The sequence below is a fragment of the Sus scrofa genome, chromosome 4, assembly GCF_054392235.1.
Source record: "Sus scrofa isolate SSC_HxYL_T2T_F1_AM1 chromosome 4, Sscrofa_HxYL_maternal_Yorkshire_Landrace_v2.0, whole genome shotgun sequence".
Classification (NCBI taxonomy): Eukaryota; Metazoa; Chordata; class Mammalia; order Artiodactyla; family Suidae; genus Sus; species Sus scrofa.
This window is the reverse complement of record NC_139386.1, coordinates 78,648,329-78,669,096: the sequence shown is the minus strand read 5'-3', so window position 1 is coordinate 78,669,096 and position 20,768 is coordinate 78,648,329. Positions and strand designations below refer to the sequence as shown.

The following is a 20,768-nucleotide window of genomic DNA, read 5'->3' as shown; positions in this document are numbered from 1 at the left end:
GAATTCCTGTTGCTTCACATCTTCATTGCTATTTGGCATCGGCATTGTTTTGGATTTTAGCTATTCTAAAGGTGTGTAGTGGTGTATTTCAAATTGTCATTTCACTTTGCAGTTCCCTAATGTCATGCTGTTGAGCCTCTTTTCATACACTCATTTGCCATCTGTAGATCTTCTTGGGCGAGGTGTGTATTCAGATCTTTTGCCCAGATTTAAATTGGGTTCTTTTCTTACTGTTGAGGTTTAGGTGTTCTTTGAATATTTTGGATGCAAGACTTGATCACATATGCATTTTGCAAGAGTATTTTCTCCCAGTTTGTGACTTATCTTTCCATTCTCTAAACAATGTCTTTCACAAAGAAGAAACTTTACATTTTAATTAAGTCTTATCTTGTCATTTTTTTTTTTTATTTCTGGCGTGGATTGTGGTTTTGGTGCTTCATTTTAAAACTTATGACCAAACCAGAGTTCAACTGGATTTTCTCCTAGGTTATCTTCCAGAAGTTTTATCGGTTTGAGTGCTAAGTTTAGGTCTATGACCTATTTCAAATTAATTTTTGTGAAAAGTGTAAGGTCTTGTCTAGATTTTTTTTTTCTTGTGAATACGGAGGTCCAGTTGTCCTAGTACCATTAGAAAAAACTATCCATTGGGAGTTCCCATTGTGGCTCAGTGGGTTAAGACTAGTATCCATGAGGATGAGGGTTCAATCCCTGGCATCACTCAGTCAGTTAAGGATCCAGCGTTGCTATAAGCTTTGGTATAGGTCGAAGATGTGTCTGGGATCCTACATAGCTGTGGCTGGCAGCTGCAGGTCTGCTTCAGCCCCTAGCCTGGGAACTTCCAAATGCCACAGGCGTGGCCCTTAAAAAAAAAAAAAAAAAAAAAAAAAAAGACTACCCATTAAATGCCTTTGCTCTTTAGTCAGAGATCTGTTGAATATATTTGTGCATGTCTATTTCTGGGCTCTGTATCCTGTTCCATTGATTTATTTTTCTAGTCTTTTGCCAATCCCACATTGTCTGATTTCTCTAGCTTTATAGTAGGTTTTGATGCTGGGCAGAGTCAGGCCCATGACTTTGTTCCCCTTCTTCCATTTTGTGTTGGCTCTCTGAGCCTTTTGTATTCTGTAAAAACTTTTTAGTCAGTTTGTTAGGATTCAAAAATAATTTGCTGGGATTTCGACTGAGATTGTGCCAAATGTATCAAATTGGGAAAAACTGATATAAGACAATAATGTGTCTTCCTATCCAAGAACATGGGCTATCATTACATTTATTAGTATAATACTATGGTTTCTTTCATTAGAATGTTTATACTTATCCTCACATAGATTTTGTGCATTTTTTGTCAGTTATACCTAATTATTTTATTCCATTTTTTGGTGCCAGTATGAGTGATATTGTGCCTTTAATTTCAAATTCTAATTGTTTACTACTGTTATATAAGAAAACAATTGGCTCATATGTTAAACTTGAATTCTGCTACCTTGCTATAACCACTTTTTTTTTTTTTGGCCAATTCTTTGGGACTTTCTATATAACCCATGCCACCTGTGAACAAAACTAGTTTTATTTCTTCCTTCCCAATCCAATTAAATATCTATTTTATCACCTAGACCTCAGACTCTGAGGGCACAGTCTACATATTACATACTTGTCACCTCTTTTATGCTCAGACTTTTACTAGTTTTGCCCCAGATTAGGTTATTGTGTACTAAATAATTTAGCTAGAAATAAAATGCTTCTAAGGTAATAAATGCTATTTTGTCAAGTGCTCTGTTACTCCATGGTAAGTATGGAAAATTTAGGTAAAGTGTGCCTCAGTGTCTTCACAAGCTAAAGATGTTGCCTCAGTGTTCTGTTTTGCCTCAGCTGGTTAAGGACCCAGCCTTGTCTCTGAGGATGCAGGTTTGATCCCTGGCCTCGCTCAGTGGGTTAAGGATCCAGCAGTTGCTGCAAGCTGTAGGTCACAGGTGAGCCTTGAAACCGGTGTTGCCCTGGTTGTGGTGCAGGCCTGCAGCTGCAGCTGTGATCCTACCTCTGGCCTGGGGAAGTTCACAAGCCAGTACCTGCAGTTGTTAAAAAAAAAAAAAAAACCAAACAAACCAAACACAGCAAGAATATCTCAGATAGACGTAAGGATCAAATAAGACTACTGTATACATCAAGTTCTTAGGACATCTTCTGGAACATAGCCCTTAAGAAACAGTTTTTCACTTTTTGTGTTAGGACACAGCTATTGTGCACTACCTCACATAACCCTCAACAACCCGTGAACTTTAGCTCAGACGGGCAGAGGGTAAAAAAAGTCAAACAAGTTGTAACACAAAGAGGGCAGGGGTTGGGAAGGGTTAGAGAGAGGAAGGCTTCAGAGCCTGTAGGTAGAGCGGTCAACCGAGAGGGTGGTGATGAATATGACCACGGTGGTAGAAGTCCAAGGCTGGCCAAGAAATCGCCAAAGGCTAGGGTTTCGGGGCTCCCTGTGTTCGAGGTGATGGGAACCATCATGAATGAGGCAGACGAAGAGTGGCGTCGCTGGTCACGAAGTGCCCAGAGAGGGGAGCAGGTTGGCTGGGGGAAGGGGGGGCTCTACATCCCCAATCTCTGCAATAGTGGGGGCCGCTGAGCCGCCCGCGCCCTGTTACCCTGGCGACGGGGTCACCTGACAGAGCGTTGCGCGCCTGCGCAAGCGGAAGGGGGGAGCGGCGCGGTGACGCGCCTCACAGGCGGTCCTCGGGCGCGCGCCGCCTTCCTCGCTCCGGGTCTCGGAAGTCCGAGTCAGTGACCGGAGGCGGCGGCGGCGATCAGGTACCTACGGCCGGGGTGAGCACCAGGGGGAAAGAGGGGCGCACCCTCGGCGTCCCGGGCTCGGGGACGGAACCGGAGGGGCAGAGTCCCCGGGCCGCTTAGTGGAGGGGCGTCTCGGCGCAGCTACTCGCGTCGACGGCGACGCCCTGTCGTCGGTGGTCTCCGCGCCCCTCCCGGCGCCCGCGGCCCGGGGCGAAAGTTTGCGCGAGCGGCTCCCTTGGCTGCCGGCGACCCTGCGGACTGGGGGCCGGGGCCAGGACGGAGCCCGTGGTCGGCCCGCAGCCCCCCCACCCGCGGCCGCCTCGACTCTTTTTGTTCCTCCCGGAGGCGGCCCGGGCGGTGAGGGGACAGCGGCGGCTCCGGTCTCCGGGTCGTCCGGGCGCCGCGTCCCCGGGCTCTTTCTCGGCGACCTCACCGCAGCGTCCTGTCTGGCGGGAGGTAGGAGGCGTCCTCTTGGGGTGAAGCCTTGACTTTGTGTGGGGGGGGGGTGGGGGGGGGGAGGCTGCTCGGGGCCGGGTTTCTGGACAAGCTGGAGGAAGGAGCCGCGGTTCCCGCTCCGCGGCTGCGAAGGAAACGTCCCTTGAGGGCTCGTGACTCAAAGCTTTCGTTTCAGGATTTCCTTGTAATGATGTGAGAGCAGAGCCCAAAGGATATGGAAAGTTTGCCTTTATCACCAAAATGGATTGAGTCATGGAGCCTTATAATGTGCCAACTTCTAAAAAGAAGTGTCTAGCTTTATCTAGTCTGTATGTAGTGTCTGCATAACTTGTGTACTGTTGTTTTTTCCACCATACACAGCTCTTAGTATATGTAGTTCACCAAACTCATAACACCCAGTTGTTTCAAAGGAAATAATTGGTTAAAAAAAGGAAATTATGTGGTAAAACAATCGCAGGCTGGTAATTTCTATCTCAACTATATATGTGATTACTTTAAAATTTGTCCATTCTGTAATTTTTAAAAATCTGAGGTTGAGGACAAACAGTAAGAATGTTTTGTTTTTCCCATTTTCCCTGTGGCCACCGTACTTTATAAACTTTAAATGGCGAGTAAATATTACGGATCATGTGGTTTTTGCTGCGAAATAAAAATAAGGAAATGCCTTTTAATAGGTTCAGGAAATAGTCATTCCGTTACAGTCTCTATTTAACTTTGGCAACAGTAATTTTTGCGATTGGGCGGTAGAAGAAGAATGTAAAAATCATGAGGAAGAACTTACCTGTGGTTGGCAATAAACCTGCTGTTGAAGAGAATAGTTCCTAAATGAACATGACTCACCTGTTGTTTTTCCTGTTTCTGCTGGATTTAGGTTCTTTCTTTTTTAGGTAGTAAATGCCAAGAGTTTCGTAAAAGATAGATTCTCCCAAACAACACCTGTTAACATTTAGTAATAGTTATCTTCGCATTTATTAATTTCTTTGCAAATGCCACCAACATTTTTTTGTCCATTTATTTAGTTTCCGAAGAGGTAACCAGTTAAATGGCTCAACATTGAATCAAAGAGTGGTATAAAGTGTCTCCCCCCAGCCCCTGTCAAGCACTGCTGTTCTTGATATCTTTATGATTTTGACTACTAAGGATCTCATAAGTGGAATCAGTTTTTGTCTTTTATGTGAGTGGCTTATTTCACTTAGCATAATGTCCTCAAGTTCACCCATGTAGTTGTGTGTTGCAGAATTTCCTTCCGTTTTAAGGCAACAAAATTACATTTCCGTGTGTGTGTATTCCACATTTTGCTTATCCATTCGTTTGTTGGTGGAAATTTGGGTTGCCTCCACGTTTGAGTTATCTCTGTGAATAATGCTGCTCTGAACACAGATATAAAAATCTCTCTTCAGATGCAGATTTCAGTTTTGGGGGGAGTATACCCAGAAATGGAATTGCTAGATATATATATAGAATTCTATTTTCAATTTTTTAGGGGAACTGCCACACTTTTTTTTTTATGGCCCCTGTGCCATTTTGTATTTCCACCAACAGTGAATAAGGGTTCAGATTTTTCCACGTGCTCACCAACACTTTTTTTTGATAGTTGTCACTCTCGTGGGTGTGAGAGTTGGTATCTCATGGTTTTGATTGGCATTTCCATAATGATTAGTGATTTGAGCATCTTTTCGTGTGCTTGTTGGCTGTTCTATATTCTTTGGAGAAATGTCAAGTTAGGATCTTTGCTGATTTTATGTTTTTAATTTTTATTTTTTGTTTTAGGAGTTCTCTAAATGTTCTGGGTATTAATCTCTTACATCTGATTTGCAAATTTTTTTTCCCCATTCCATGGATTGTCTTTTTACTCTATTAGTATTTTTTTGTTTGTTTGTTTAAGGGCCGCACCTGTGGTATATGGACGTTCCCAGGCCAAGGGTCAAATCAGAGCTGCAGCTGCTAGCCCCAGCAGCACCAGATACCAGCTGCATCTTTGATTTGGCAACTCCCGAATCCTTAATTGCAGCTCCTGGCGATACCAGATCCTTAATCCACTGAGGGAGGCCAGGTGTGGAACCTGCATCCTCATGGATACTAGTTGGGTTCATAGCCACAGTGGGAACTCCCATTGTTAGTGTCTTTTGATGCACAAATTTTAAAAATTTTCATGAAGACCAATATATCTTTTTTCTTTTGGTACCTGTTCCTTTGGTGTCATATCCAATAAATCTTTGCCGAATCCAGCGTCAGGAATCTTTTGTCCTGGTTTAAGAGTTTTTATTGTTTGAGAAAAGTCTTACATTTAGATCCTTTATCCATTCTGAGGTAATTTTTTGTACCTATGGTATTAAGTGAGGGTCCACCTTCTTTCATTTACATATGGATACCCAGTTTTCCCAGCACCATTTGTTGAAAAGACTTGTCTTTTTCTGTCGAATGGTCTTGGCACCCTTGTCAAAAATCATTTGACCTTGTATATATACAAGAGCTTATTTCTACACTGTCCATTCTGTTCCATTTGTAAAGACGTATCTTTATGCCAGTACTACACCATTTTGAAATACTGTAGCTTTCTAGTAAGTTTTGAAATCAGGATGTGCAAGTTCTACAGTTTTTTTTTCTTCCCAAGATTGTTGGGTATTTTGGGTTCCTTGAAATTCCATATGAATTTTAGGATTTTTTTCTATTTCTGAAAAAAAAAGTTGAGGTTTCAGTAGGGATTGCATTGATTCTGTGTTATTCCTTTGGATAGTATTGACATTTTAATATTAGGTCTAGCAGTCCTTGGACATGGGATAGGCTTACATTTAGTTGTATTTTCTTTATTTTTTTCAGCAGTTTTTTGAGGTTTTTATTGTACAAGTTCTTTACCTCATTGATTAAACAGCTCCTAAGTAGTTTTTTTCTTTTCGATGTTACTGTAAATGGAAATGTTTTTGTGTTTTCCTTTTTAGATTGCTCATTATGTGTAGAAATGCAGCTGGTTTTCCTGTTGACTGTTGTGTTACATTGCTGAATTCATTAGTTCTATGTGTGTGTGTGTGTGTGTGTGTGTGGAGTCTTTAGGGCTTTCTAAATCTTAAATATAATAAGGTCATATCTAGAAAGAGTTAAACTGTACATCTTTTCCAATTGGATGCCTTTTGTTTCTTTTTCTTGCCTAATTGCTTATGGAACTTCTAGTATTATGTTGAAGAGTAGTTTTGAAAGTGGGCATCCTTGCCTTGTTCCTAATCTCAGAGAAAAAAATGTTTAGTCTTTCACCTGTTTGAAACACTCATACATTACTGCTAAAATGTTAACTAGTACAATTGTACTATAGTTTTGCACATACGGCTTTTATTATGTGGAAGTAGTTTCCTTCTACTCCTATTCCGTAGTGTGTTTTTATTGTAAAAGGATGTTGAATTTTGTCAGATGACTGTGTTTGTTCTCTTCATTTTGTTGATGTTACTTACATTGAACAGTTTTCATATGTTGAACCATCTTTGTATTCCAGAAATAAACCCCATTTGTTTAAAGGTGGCTAATCTTTTTAATGTGCAGCTGAGGTCGCTTGCCTAGTATCTTGTTAAGGATTTTTGCATCATTGTTCATAGGGGCTGTTGGTCTGTAGTTTTCTTTCTTGTGTCTTCATCCAGCTTTGATGTCAAGGTAATGCTGTCTGCATAGAATGAAAGTGTTCCTTCTCTTTCATTTTTTTGGTGTAATTTTGAGAAGGATTGGTAGTAATTCTTCCTTAAGTGTTTAATAGAGTTCACCTATAAATTGGTCATGTCTAGTGCTCTGCTTTGTTGAGAGATTTTTGATTACTGATTCGGTCTCTTTACTGGGTATAGGTCTATTCAGATTTTCTGTTTTCTTTGTTGTTTAATCTTGCTAGATTTTGTTTCTAGGAATTGGTCCATTTCATCTAGGGTATCTAATTTTTTAGTGTACAATTCATAATGCTTTCTTACCTGTTTTATTTCTGTAGACTCAGTGGTAATATTTCAGACTAACATGTTGTTTTCTCTTTTTATTTCTTAGTTCATTTAGCTAAAGCTTTGTCACTTTGATATTTTTGAAGAACCAAATTTAGGTTTCATTGATGTTCCTTTATTTTTCCGATTCTCTGTTTCATTTATCTCTGTTCTAATCTTTAATTCCTTACTTCTAGTTTGTTTAGTTTGTGCTGCTTTTTCTGATTCCTTAAGTTCCCCCTTTTAACACAAATGTAAGCATACTTTATATACTGCTCTAAATCACGCTTTGTTTTTTCTAGTTAATGATATTTTGGATCTCTGTCAGTATTTTGTGTAGAAGTACCTCCTTTGTTTTAAGAATTTTTGCTATTACAGTTGGTGTTTCAGTGAATAAACTTTTATTTACATTTTTCCCTTTTTGTGTGTAGATATGTTTGTAGACTAAAACCTGAAGTAGTATTACTGGGTTTATGATTTTGGTAGATATTGCAAACTCACTCTTTAGGGAAATTGTACTAGTTTACACTTGAGCAGTAATGTATGAGTGTTTCTTAAAGCCTTACTATCTGGCAGTGTTACTAACTTTGAATTTTTGCCAATTTAATAGGTGGGAAGTGGAATCTTATGGAAAGAAAATTCTACTTAGAGTGGACTTCATAAGACCATGTTCTCAATGGCTTATCATTAGAATCTCCCTGGATATTTATTAAAAGAAGTATTCCTAAATCCTTCCAGGAAATCTGTGTCAGCCTGGGAAATTATTTTAACTAGTGCCCAAATAATTGTGATATGATGATTAACCAAATTTGAGAAACATTGCTGTAAAAGACTGTTTAGGATTTTTCAAAGTATGCTCCTTGATACCATATGTGAACCATCTGGAATGCTTATTAATCTTCATTGTACTAGAAAACATGGTCATTGCCATTTATCGATTGGGTCCAATGGATATTTTTTATTTTTGTTTTATATTTTAGATTACTTTATGAATAACTTGCAAAAGTGAAAATAAAAGCTTAGTGAAATAGTCTTAATTAGAAACAGAATTCTAATAAAAACTTGAATAAATGTAAGAAACCCAAATTTTTATTCTAAATTTTCCTGGTTTTGAAGATAGATGTAGCTGAAATGGGCAGCATCTTTTAGTACAGCTGATTGCTCATCACCACCTGTCTTCCATAAAGTTGGAAGATAGTCATTTTATAAAAACTGTTTTAGATTTCACCTACATCTCTAATATGTCCTAGCTTATCATTACTTTTAGTTCTTGGCTGTCAAAACAATACTGATTCTAGATTTCATGTACATCTCTAATATGTTCTAAGATTACTCTCTGGTAATTTTTGTACTTGCATTGTTAAAAATGCAGTATTTTTGCAGACTGTAATTGCTTGTGACTTTGAGAGGATGACCATCTACTTCTGTATTTGAAAAAATTTTCACTTATACTTTTATAAACACCATTTGGAATAATCAGCACAACAGATTCTTAAAATTTTCTCTGCATTACTGTTTTCATCTGGTCACCTTTGTTTAAACACCTGCCTTCATTTGGCTACTTACAAACCATGTCAAGTAAGTTTTGATGTATAGATACAAAAGATGAAAGAAGATGGTAATATCCTTTCAGTAGAACAGGATCCAAGGACTTGTTTCAAAATATTGCATGATAAAGTTCTTCCTTCTGAATGACTGAAACATTTCTTTATGTACAGGTATATTGTTTACTCATTGAATTTTGAGTTTGAGGAGTTTCAATTAAGATATCTTCATCTGAAAACTCATACCTGACCAATTGCCTTGTTGTCGTAAAAATTCAGTTTCTGCAGTGTTCAATGAATACATTTGAAAAAAAGCTACAAAGGTGTTCTCTCCAAACTTAATACATCCTTAGAAAAGGATGCACTACTTTAGGCAGTATAAGCTAAAGGATGACATGATGTATTCCTAGAATGAATTGAGTGGAATGATTCTACTTTTTGTTCCTATTTCTGTCATTTTAGTTTTTTTTTTTTTTTTTTGGCATACTTGGGAATAGGGAATAACTGATGAGTAATGATTAATTCCTAGATAAAATAGCAAAAATATTTCAAGTTATGGGAAAAGTAAATTCATTGAGATTCTGTAATGGATCTTAGATTTATAAAAGGATCCAGTTGAACCCTTGTGATATTTTTAAGGTAGAGTGATTTTACTCTAAATTTTTTTTTTAATATCTCTAAGAAAGAGTAAAAGTCACGAAGTAAAACTTCTGAAAAATGAAACGCAAAAGGTGAAATTGTGTCCATTGGTCCCTGATTGTATGCAGAGGGTTAAAGGGCAGATTTCTAGACCCTACTCCAGACTTGCTGTTTCAGTTTCTGTGGACTCAGGAATCTGTATTAACAAGATTTCCAGATTATCCTTTTGAACTTAAAGTTGAAGACACAATGTTTTAGGACCTTAAGGTTTTTACTTTGCTACCGTATAGTAGTCCTTTGTGTGTGTGTGTGTGTGTGTGTGTGTATGTGTGGCCATGCTCACGGCCTGTGGAAGTTCCTAGGCCAGGGATTGAACCCAAGCCTCAGCAGTGACAATGCCGAGTCCTTAAGTGTTAGGTCAGGGAACTCCCCTATGGTAGTACTTTAGGTTATTGCTCTGATGAGCATTTCAGTTTTCTGTGGTGAGGTGGTTTTGATTTGCATTTCCCTGATGATGTTTAACACTTTTTCAAGTAGTTATTGACCATCTGTATGTCCTCTTTGGGAAAATGTCAGTTCAGCTTCTCTGCTCATTTTTTATTTATTTGGTATTTTACTTTTTGTCATGGAGTTACACGAGTTCTTGTTTTAGCTTGGCTATTAGTCCCTTTTCAGGTACACAGTTTGCAGATATTTTCTACCATGATTAGTTGCCTTTTCAACTTACTCTCTTCTTTGCTGTGCAGAACCTTTTTTGTTTGTTATAGTACCACTTGTATTTCTTCTGTTGCCTTTGCTTTTGGTGTTAAGTTAGTCATTGCTAAGACTGATGTTTCCTTCTAGGAATTTTATGGTTTGGGGTCTTAGGTTCAAATTTTATCCATTTTGAGTTGATATTTTTGTGTGGTGTGAGATGAGGTCCAGTTTCATTCATTTCTATATGGTTGTCCAGTTTTCCCAGTAATATTTGTTGAGGAGACTGTCCTTTCCCCATGGTGTATTTTTGATGCCTTTGTCAGAAATGAATTGACTGTGTATGAGTGGGTTTGTTTGGGGGCTCTGCATTCTCTTACATCTATGTGTCTGTTTTTTTTGTTTTTTTTTTTTTATTTCTTTTTGTCTTTTTGGCATTTCTTGGGCCGCTCCTGCGGCATATGGAGGTTCCCAGGCTAGGGGTCGAATCGGAGATGTAGCCACTGGCCTACGCCAGAGCCACAGCTACGCAGGATCCGAGCCGCATCGGTAACCTACACCACAGCTCACAGCAACGCCAGATCGTTAAGCCACCGAGCAAGGGCAGGGATTGAACCCGCAACTTCGTGGTTCCTAGTCGGATTCGTTAACCACTGCGCCACAACCAGAACTCCTATGTGTCTGTTTTTAATGCAGTATCATACTGTTTTGATTACTATAGCTCTGCACTGTAGTTTGAAAGAGAATGCAGTGTCTCCAGCTTTGCTTTTTCCACTCAAGATTGCTTTGGCTATTTGGGGTTTTCTGTGGTTGCATACAAACTTTAGAATTGTTTGTTTTATTTCTGTTAGAAATGCCATTGACATTTTGACAGATGGCATTAAATTTTAGATTGTTTTGGATAATGCGGACATTTTAGCAATATTTCTCCAATCCATGAGCATGGAATATCTTTCCATTTACTTGTGTTGTCTTCCATTTTTTTCATCAGTGTCTTACTGTTTTAGTGTACAGGTCTTTCCCCTCAGTTAAATTTATTTTCTCTGTATCTTACTCTTTTTGATGCAATTGTAAATGGAATTGTTTTTTCAAAACTTCTTTCTGAAAGTATATTACTAGTCTATTGAAATGCAACAGATTTTTGTGTATTGATTTTGTATTTTGCAGCTTTGCTGAATTTATTAGTTTTAACAGTTTTTTAGTGACTTTTAGATTTTCTGTATGTAATAACATGTCACCTGCAAGTAATGACAGTTTTACTTCTTCCTTTCCAATTCGGATACCTTTTCTTTCTTTTCCTTGCCTGGTTGCTCTGACTAGGATTTGCACTATCATGTTGAATAAAAGTGGCAAGGTGAGCATCTTTGTCACTACATTTTTACCCACCCCACATGTTTTATGTTTTTGATGTCACAGTTTACATTTTTCATCTGTGTTTCTCGTAATAAGTTATGGGAGTTATAATTTTGTTTTGTTTTTTACTCTTTTTAAACTTTTACTCTAGCTTTTTATTTTTATTTTTTTTTGTCTTTTGTTGTTGTTGCTATTTCTTGGGCTGCTCCCGCGGCATATGGAGGTTCCCAGGCTAGGGGTTGAATCGGAGCTGTAGCCACCGGCCTACTCCAGGGCTACAGCAACGCAGGATCCGAGCCGCGTCTGCAACCTACACCACAGCTCACGGCAACGCCGGATCGTTAACCCACTGAGCAAGGGCAGGGACCGAACCCGCAACCTCATGGTTCCTAGTCGGATTCGTTAACCACTGTGCCACGACGGGAACTCCCTACTCTAGCTTTATAAGTGATTTAATCCATCATTGTAGCTTTAAGTTATTCTGAATTTTGCTGTAGATTTACTTTTACCAGTAGGATTTATACTTTGTTTGCTGTTATTAATTAAACTTAAATGTCTTTAAAATTTCTTGTAAAGCTAGTCTAGTGGTGATGAACTCCATTAGCTTTTGCTTGTGAAATGCTACTTATTCAAATCTGAAGCACAAATTTTCTGGGTAGAGTATTCTTGGTGACAGTTGTTTTCTTTCAGCATTTTGAGTATATCGTGCCACTCCCTTCTGGCCTGCAGTTTCTGCTGAAAAATCTGCTCATAGTCTTTTGGGGGTTCTTTTGTACATAACAGGATTCTTTTGTTGCTTTTTAAGGTTCTCTCCTTGTCTCTAACTCTTGACATGTTAATTGTGGTATGTCTTGTGGAACTCTCTGTCTGTTTCCTTCCCTGAGCTAGGGAAGTTTCCAGCTATTATTTCTTCAGACAAGTTTTCTGCCTCTTTCCCTCAGACCTTTATAATGCAAATATTGGTTAGCTTGCTTTCTCATAAATGCCTTCTTTTTTTTTTTTTATTCTTTTTTTCTTTTTGCTGCTCCGATCAGATGAGTTACACTGCCCTGTCTTTTGGTTCATTTCTTCCTTTCTTCAAGTTCTTTCCTCCTTTATTTTGCTTCATGTAGTCTGTTGAAAGCTGCTGTTGTGTTTTTCAGTTAACTTACTGTACTTTTCAGTTTCATGGTTTATACTTGGTGCTTTCTTATATTTTCTATTATCTTTTGAAATTCTGCTTTGTTTTCCCATTGTTCTGAGTTGGTGAGCATTTTTATGACTTATTTAAAATTCCTTATCAGGTAAATCATTTCTCTCTTTCATTAAGGCCTTTTACAGAGGCTTTATCTTGGTCTTTGGGTCATAGTCTTCTGTTTCTCCATTTTCCTTGATTATCTTTATTTATTCCAGTGGTGAGATAAAACAGCCAAACTTTCCTAGTCCTGAATGACTGACCTCATATAGGAGATGAGGCTTCTCATTCAACTCTGCATTAGCTCTTGGTTGTGTCTCTTACCTTTTTAATTTTCCAAGCATCCTACTTGATTGTTTTGGCTCTCAGTAGTTGAGGGTGTGCCAGGGTTTGTCTCTGGCCCTAAGGGAAGGATCTCAGTCAGCACCTAGATTCACGCTGATGGGAATCCAGCCCCTCAGGCGGGAGCTTCTCAGATATGCAAAGAGACCTGTTTCGGGGGAAGACTGGGAAATATGCATTTCTATCTGCTCCCTCTGCACTGAGCTATGGCAAGGTAGCCACTTAATGTTTGCTACAGTCCTGCTGAACTGGTGAATACAAGCCTCATCAGCCACCAGAGTCAGTCTGTCCAGAGATGTACCCTGTGGGTGGCAGCCACAAAAGTTGGTATGCCTGGCTTGTACATGGGGCAGAGGGAAGGTGCAGAGGTGGTGCCTGCCTGGCCTCCTAGTCTCGAGAGAGTTAGAGTCAGCCCCTAGGTGTGTGTTTCAGGCCACAGCTATGAAGATAAGGTGATAGCCTTTTACTGCAAGTCTGGAGGTGCCTTTTAGTCTGCTGTTGACACTGTGCCCTGGGGGAGAGCCTGCTAAGAATGGTTTTCTCAGTGGGCCAGCTGCTGGGGCACCAGTCTGTCCTGGGTGCCACAGTGAGACCATCACTGGGTCTCACCTTTGTTCAACCAGAGCCAGATGATGGCGCTGTTGTCCTCTTTGCACATGCAGCCCACTGTTGACTTGTAAGTGGTGGAGGGGACTTGGTCGGAGTCCTCCTGGTACCTGAAGCTGCCTTTAGGGTGAGTATGTCATATGGGTCCTGTTCCCTGCACAGGGGATAGCCCTCCCTCCCCAGCCGAGTGGCCTGCTCCTTATCAGTAGGAGCACCGCAGTCAGTCCTGTGGGACCCATGAATGTATGCCCCGCTGGCCACCAGAACGAGGCCAGGCGATCAGGAGGTGTCCCCTGAGTGGCAGCCATGAAATCCAGAACGCTAGATGTGTTGCATGTGTTTTTTTGTTTTTTTTGTTTTTTTTTTTTTTAATGATCAGTGATTCTGCAATTTTGAATTTTCATCATCCCTAGACTATTTTTTTTAAATAACTCAGATTAACTGAGCAGACAGTGTTATTTTAATGTAAACAATCACATCATTCCTTTTTTTTTTTTTTTTTTAAGCGAGACCTTTCATAGTGGGTGGTTTGAGAGAAGGAATGAGTTAATAACTCAAAATGAAGAGTACTATTGTTTTAGGTGATATTAACTGGAAAACTTGACCAGCATGTTTCCTGCTTCATCAATCAGAGCATTGCAGCTGGCAAGCAAGTTCACTAGATGTTCAAAATAGCACATCCAGGAGTTCCCATCATAGTGCAGTGGAAACAAATCCCTCTAGAAGCCATGAGGTTGCAGGTTCAATCCCTGGCCTCTCTCAGTGGGTTAAGGTAAGGATCCGGTGTTGCTCTGAGCTGTGGTGTAGGTCGCATGTGTGACTCGGATCCTGCGTTGTTGTAGCTGTGGTGTAGGCAGGCAGCTAGCTGTAGCTCCCATTCAACCCCTAGCCTGGGAACCTCGGGTGCTGACCTAAAAAAAAAAGGGAAAAAAAAAAAGAATAAACAAAATAACACATCGAGTATCTGCGTGTTTGGAGGTCTTTGTCTCTGCACACATTTAAAGATTAAGGACGTTAACTTACTCTGAGGGGGTAGGGGGTCAGGTGGAAAACTTGATGCCCGCTGAAGCAGGGTAGTCAAGTATTTTTTGTCTTCAGATGTTTAAAAAAAAAAAACCTGAAACTCTCTCAGGCACAGGGAAATTCCTAGTATAAACTGATTTGGGAGTTCTTTTCTAAGCCCTGGCATGCCCCAGGCACAAGGCCTTCGATGAGGCAACAAGATTGAAGGGGTTGCCGAGAGCACAGTGTGGGCCAGACCTGGGTTAGGGTGAGTATGGAGCCCCGAAAAGGTGAAGATGTGACATCAGGGACGTTGTGATTAGACTGTTAGAGTCAGTGGCGGGGTGTTTTGCCTACTGACCTCAAGAGCAGTGAGAGACATTAGTAAGTACCTTCTTACTGATTTATAGTCAGCCAAATGGACAGCCTGGAAATAGAATTTCTGTCCTTAGTTGGCACAGTAATGGTGTTTGATAGTTTCAAGTGAGAATAAAATGAAAATTCTCACACTGTGAAAATATTTTCAGAATCCTCTTAAATCTCATTACTGGTCATTCTGAAATTCCGAGCATAATTGAAAGAATTTCGAGAGTAGCCTTGTGGTTCTTTTAAAAGGGCTGTTTTTGACACTTAGTATCAGGTCAAAGATTTTAATATACTACAGGTGTGAGTTAACAGAGCCTTTCAGAAAAATAATACAGGAATTTATTATTCTCTTAGAAAGCTTTTAATTGTATTATGTGCAAAGTAGTAGACTCGTAAGATAAGAAACAAATTTTTTGATAAAAATTTTAGGGATATCTTGTTTGCTCTTATTTTAATAATACTGGCCAAAATATTTAGTAGACATTTGTTTCCTGTCAGGATAAGGCATCATGCTAGATAAATAAAAAGTTAAATGTGAGCCTTGGTCTCAAGCAACAGAGTAATGTCAGGTGAGGGTGAAACTGCCGAATTGAGAGAAATAATGTCAGCCTGAGGTCACAGAGGTGACCTCACACAGTGGCTCTTGACTAACATTTTGATAGAAAAGTTCTGGAAGGATATTCCAGGAAGAGGACACAGCTTTTCTGTGGAGGCACAGAGGTGCTTGACCTGGCTGGGAAATAGCAAGTAGTTTGTGGCTGGAACGTTGTAATGTTTGGAAAGAAATTCAGTGAAATTGGGCCAAGAAAGTAGTTGGAAATAAAATCATTGAAGAATGCTTTGTATTTTAGAAGAATGGTGAAATTTAATAAAGATGAGCATACTTAAACCAGTTAAATTTTTTAAAAAGTATAAGTTGAGGTGATGTTTGTTATTTTTCACAAGTGCTGTAAAGCCCATTTCTTTTCTAGGCTTGAGTGTGTGGGTATGAGTGACCTCAGAGTTGTTCAGACAACTTGAGATAAAATTTGAAAAAAACTTCTATGGGGAAAAAAAATAAAACTACTCAGTTTTGAAATGAACCACTCATCCAGTCCTTGTAGGCGGTCAGTGGCAGAACCAAACGTAGAAATAGCACGAGATTACCACTCAACATTTCATTTGTTCTAGTGCATTTAAAATGGTTTTGTTTATAATGTTGATAAAATGGTTAAAGTTTAAGTAAAATGTGCTTAAGGAGAAAGCTTCTAGGGAAACAACTTCTGAGATACAAAAGGTACTTCATTTTCTTTCCATGGATTTAATAGAATTACGCCATATGTGATTTTGCTGTCTCAAGAATTTACATTTTGTTCACAAACCTAAACCCTGTTTTCCTCTTCAAATTGTATCATACTTCTGATCAGCATTTTATTGGAGGCTTCACCCCAGGACAATTAAGCAAGAAGGATAAATAACATGGGCAAAGGATTTGAATAGCTATTTCTCCAAAGATGTACAAGGGCTTCTAAGCACAGGAATGATGCTCAGCCTCATTAGTCATTAGGGAAATAAGACCAAACTACAGTGAGATGCTGCTTTACATCTACTCGGATGGTTGTAATAAAAAAGACAGTAGCAAGTGTGTATTGTGCCATTTTATATGAGATTGAGCATTCATGTGTGGGGGCTGCCAGAACCAGTGCCCTGCAGAATCCGAGGGACGGGTGCATTGGGCAAGATATGGAGAAGTGGGACCCATCACACGTGCTATTGGGAACGTAAAATGGTGCAGTCATTTCGGAAACCAGTTCACTTCCTCAAAAAGTTAAACATAGAGTCAGCCTGTGACCTGACACAGCTGTATTCCAAGAGAGTTAAACATATGCTGACACAGAAACTTGGATGTAGATGCTCAGCATTATTAGCATTATTGATGTCAGAAAATGTAAAGTCACCCAAAATGTCATCGATTGATAGATACCCAAGAGTGGCATATCTGTACAATGGAATATTATTCAGCCACAAAAAGGAATGAAGTGCTGTATGTGCTACAACTTGGATGAACCTTGGAAGCATTCCTCTAAGTGAAAGAAACGAGACACAAAAGGCCACATGTTCTATAATACTTTAAAAGAGTGGGCTTTATGGTATGTGAAGTATATCAATTTTAAAAGAAACTTATTTAGTATCCTACTAAAAGATAAACCATATAGTAATTTTAACAGTGAAAGTTTAGTGTACAGAATTTATAATATAATTGAAGAGACAGGGATTGGCTAGTAAGTAAAGAGAATTTTAATGAATACAGGAAGAGCAGACTGAATAAATGTCTCCTAAGCCGGGGCTGAGATGGACTGTCCCAGGAAAAGGCTGTTCTCTTCCTGTGTCTGGGATCCAGGCTTTGTTGGAGGGAGTGCAGTTGCAACTCAGTGGATGGCGAAGCAGCTGAGATACCAAACTTGCTGGAACGTCATCTGTGGAGAGCTGGGGAAGGCCATCCACAGGGAGATGCTGCACCTTGGAGCCTGATGCAAGCCCCAGGAAGGACTCTAGGGAAAGCTGCTCCATGGAGGGGGTGGGGGTGCCTTGCCTGTGCCAGAGTGCAGGGGAGTGGGGGCAGGTGGCTGCCCCACACCTAAGGAGCTGGGTATTTAAGCTGCTTCCTGCAGGACAAGATGCTGGAGAGGCACATGTGGCTGGAGCCTGGCTGGAGCAGTAGACTGGAACTTGGAGAAAAACCCTTTCCTTCAGTGTACCTCCTGCTTCCGCTGCTGACCTGCCAGCTGGCAGTATTTAAAGGGCCCATCTCCATTTTCACAGAGCAGGCAGTCATGGGTAGATTTGGGGAGGTAAAAAATTGGCATGTAAAACCCTATACCAATTTAGAATGTATTCTGTTTTGTTGGGCTTAAAGAAATTGTTCCTCTCAGAATAGCTGAATGAATTTCAGTCTATATCCTTGTAATACTTAAGAGATTTCTGTTTTGAATTACTACAAAAAGCAAGTCAGAGTCATTAAAAAATCATTAAACAATATAGAACTGTTTAAAATGTAAAAATTTCCCCTTTATCCCTCAGTCTCTTACCATCTGTTTCATTCATGTCTCCCAAAGAAAAAACTACTGCCAAAGTTGGTGCGTGTGTTTTATTCTATAATGTGTTTATGTAATATGTGTGAATACATATTTTTCATAACAGTAGAGGTTTTCTATATAGATGACACGTGAGCTGTTGTAGATTTTTATGGGAGGGATATAATACTCAGTTGCCAAGCACTTGTGTAAGCTAGCAAGTCACATAATCCTTCTCTTTGATTTTCTAAACTTTAAAAATAAAGGGGCTTTTACTAAGGACGTTGAAAATCTGTAATGGGTATAGTTTGATCATCTCTGGGAGGGAGAGGTAGTTTGGTAACTCTTCATGTAAACAATTTTTTCTATAGCTGGATGGTCGTATTTTTCCATGTGTTTTGCAATTTAAATACCTTGTGTGTTAAACATTTGTACATGTTTATGTGTATGCCGCTGGCCACATATACTACTAAAATTTCAGCGAAATCTGAATTACAGAATTTTTGTTTTTCCTTTAGAAAAATCCTGCAAAAATGTCTCTCTACCCATCTCTTGAAGACCTGAAGGTAGACAAGGTGATCCAGGTATGTTTACATTGTTAAAGTACCTTTTTTTTCCCCGCGTACTCTGTCTGCCATACATTCTGGTGATGTGAAATGGACAGGAAACTTAAATAGCAGGTGTGTTTGTTTAACACTTTATAAACTTCTTTTCAGTTTTTTCTAATGAAAAGGTTAGAAAAGCTAGACATTATTCTTTATTTCACTCTGAATGGCCACAGGATGTTATATCTTTGAAACTGGACTTAAACTCCAAAGATAGGTTGATTTAATGACTAAGGTTTAAAATGAATACGTTTTTAAATTGGTAAAATATACCCCAGCTTCTTAGGTATTGTCTTTTTGAGATCCATATGTTGTTCTTTTGGGGCCTTAGATATGACCAATCTTTAATTCTTTACTTTTTCTAGCAATTATAGAAATGGGGGAGGTACATGCTGCTTTTAGTGTAAAAAAGCACAATGAAAGCATAGTAATTGATTTCCTTTGAGACATAAGCAGCAGGCGTTTCACAGGTTCCTGCCATAGTGGCAGTGTTTCTAACTCATCAAGTCTGACATGTTTGTGGTCCTTTATGTCAGCTCCAACTTTGGAGATAGATGCTTCTGCTTAAGGAGACAGTTGAGGAGTGGGATCAGTTCTTGCTCTTTGTAAATTTTTATTCTTTTTAGCTAGAGAGAATCATAGTATTTAATTGCATCTTGTTTCCAGTTTACTTTCAAGTTGATCTCTTATAAAGTTGGTTATTCTTTTAATTTGGCAAGATGAATCAAACTCCCTGTTATACTTTATTCCTAAAATCTTTTTTTTTTTTTTTTTTGTCTTTTGTCTTTTGTTGTTGTTGTTGTTGCTATTTCTTGGGCCGCTCCCGTGGCACATGGAGGTTCCCAGGCTAGGGGTCAAATCGGAGCTGTAGCCACCGGCCTACGCCAGAGCCACAGCAATGCGGGATCCGAGCCGCGTCTGCAACCTACACCACAGCTCACGGCAACGCCGGATCGTTAACCCACTGAGCAAGGGCAGGGACCGAACCCGCAACCTCATGGTTCCTAGTCGGATTCGTTAACCACTGCGCCACGACGGGAAATCCCTAAAATCTTTTTGATATGATAAATGTGTTGAAATTCTTTAGTACTTCATCTACTAACCCCAGACTCCCAATCCATCCCAATCCCTCCCTCTCCCCCACCACCCTCACCAACACATATCTGTCCTCCATGTCCACCATTGTTTCTGTTCTGTAGATGGATCATTTGTGCCATATTTTATTTTATTTTTTAATTAATTTATTTTTTGTCTTTTTGCCTTTTCTTGAGCCGTTCCCACGGCATATGGAGGTTCCCAGGCTAGGGGTCGAATCGGAGCTGTAGCCACCGGCCTACGCCAGAGCCACAGCAATGCGGGATCCGAGCCGCATCTGCAACCTACACCACAGCTCACGGCAACGCCGCCGAATCGTTAACCCACTTAGCAAGGGCAGGGACTGAACCCGCAACCTCATGGTTCCTAGTCGGATTCGTTAACCACTGCGCCTCGACGGGAACTCCCTGACTTTTTAATAATTATTTAATGAGCATAAAAAGTTTGCTACAAATTTGTGTGAAGTCTTAAGCAACTTCAAGAATACAAGTGTTTTTTATGCAAAATGTTGGCTCTTTTAGAGTGAAAAAACCCCAGCAGAAATAGTAACAACTGTGTAGCTGAAATTGTTAACCTTGTAGCAGTGATTGGATGCCTTTGGCATGGGGGCGGAATCAAGAACACATGTTTTCCATCATTGATTCCCTGTGGATGTTGATTGGTGGTGTGTAAAATCTCTGAAACCTGTTCACCTGCCACGGCTTTGATGCCACACAGTTTTAAGTGGCTGTTCAGAAACATCTCAGATCTCTTATCACTTTTTTCTTTGGTGTTTTTGTCGTTATTTTTCTCATGTGGTTTTTATTTCCACAAAGTTCATCCGAACAGACACACTTGATTTTGAGAAGCTTTTATTCGGAATATTCACCCTCAAGAATAATAAGCTGTTAATATGACATCGGAGCACTAAGTGATAGGATTTGCAGGTGGATCTGAAAGAATGATTTTTTTGTCTTTTTTTTGTTGTTGTTGGTTTTTATGGAATAACCATAGTAGGATTTGAGCAGGGGTTTTTCATTTTGAAAACAGCAGAAAAGGAAAGAAATAGTTGGTATTGACAAATGCTGGATTGGAGAAATAAGAGGGCTACAGCCTATATCAGGATG

At 39.7% G+C, this 20,768-nt stretch overlaps 1 protein-coding gene and 1 long non-coding RNA gene across 51 annotated transcripts in view; one reads left to right on the top strand and one right to left on the bottom strand.

The window, feature by feature from the left end:
* The window catches only part of SDCBP (syndecan binding protein), a 61,823-nt gene that overhangs the window by 26,434 nt on the left and 14,621 nt on the right, over positions 1–20,768 (top strand). For 44 of the 50 annotated variants that reach the window (XM_085020260.1, XM_085020265.1, XM_085020255.1 and 41 more), the window contains one exon: positions 18,481–18,546. In XM_085020260.1, coding sequence (XP_084876386.1) covers positions 18,481–18,546 — 66 coding nt within the window. 50 annotated transcript variants of the gene reach the window in all.
* LOC146403883 (uncharacterized) lies at positions 10,522–15,947 on the bottom strand. Its single transcript, XR_014843788.1, has 2 exons — positions 14,425–15,947; positions 10,522–11,566 (listed from the first exon to the last, which is right to left on the bottom strand). It is a non-coding gene; the product is annotated as an uncharacterized LOC146403883 (long non-coding RNA).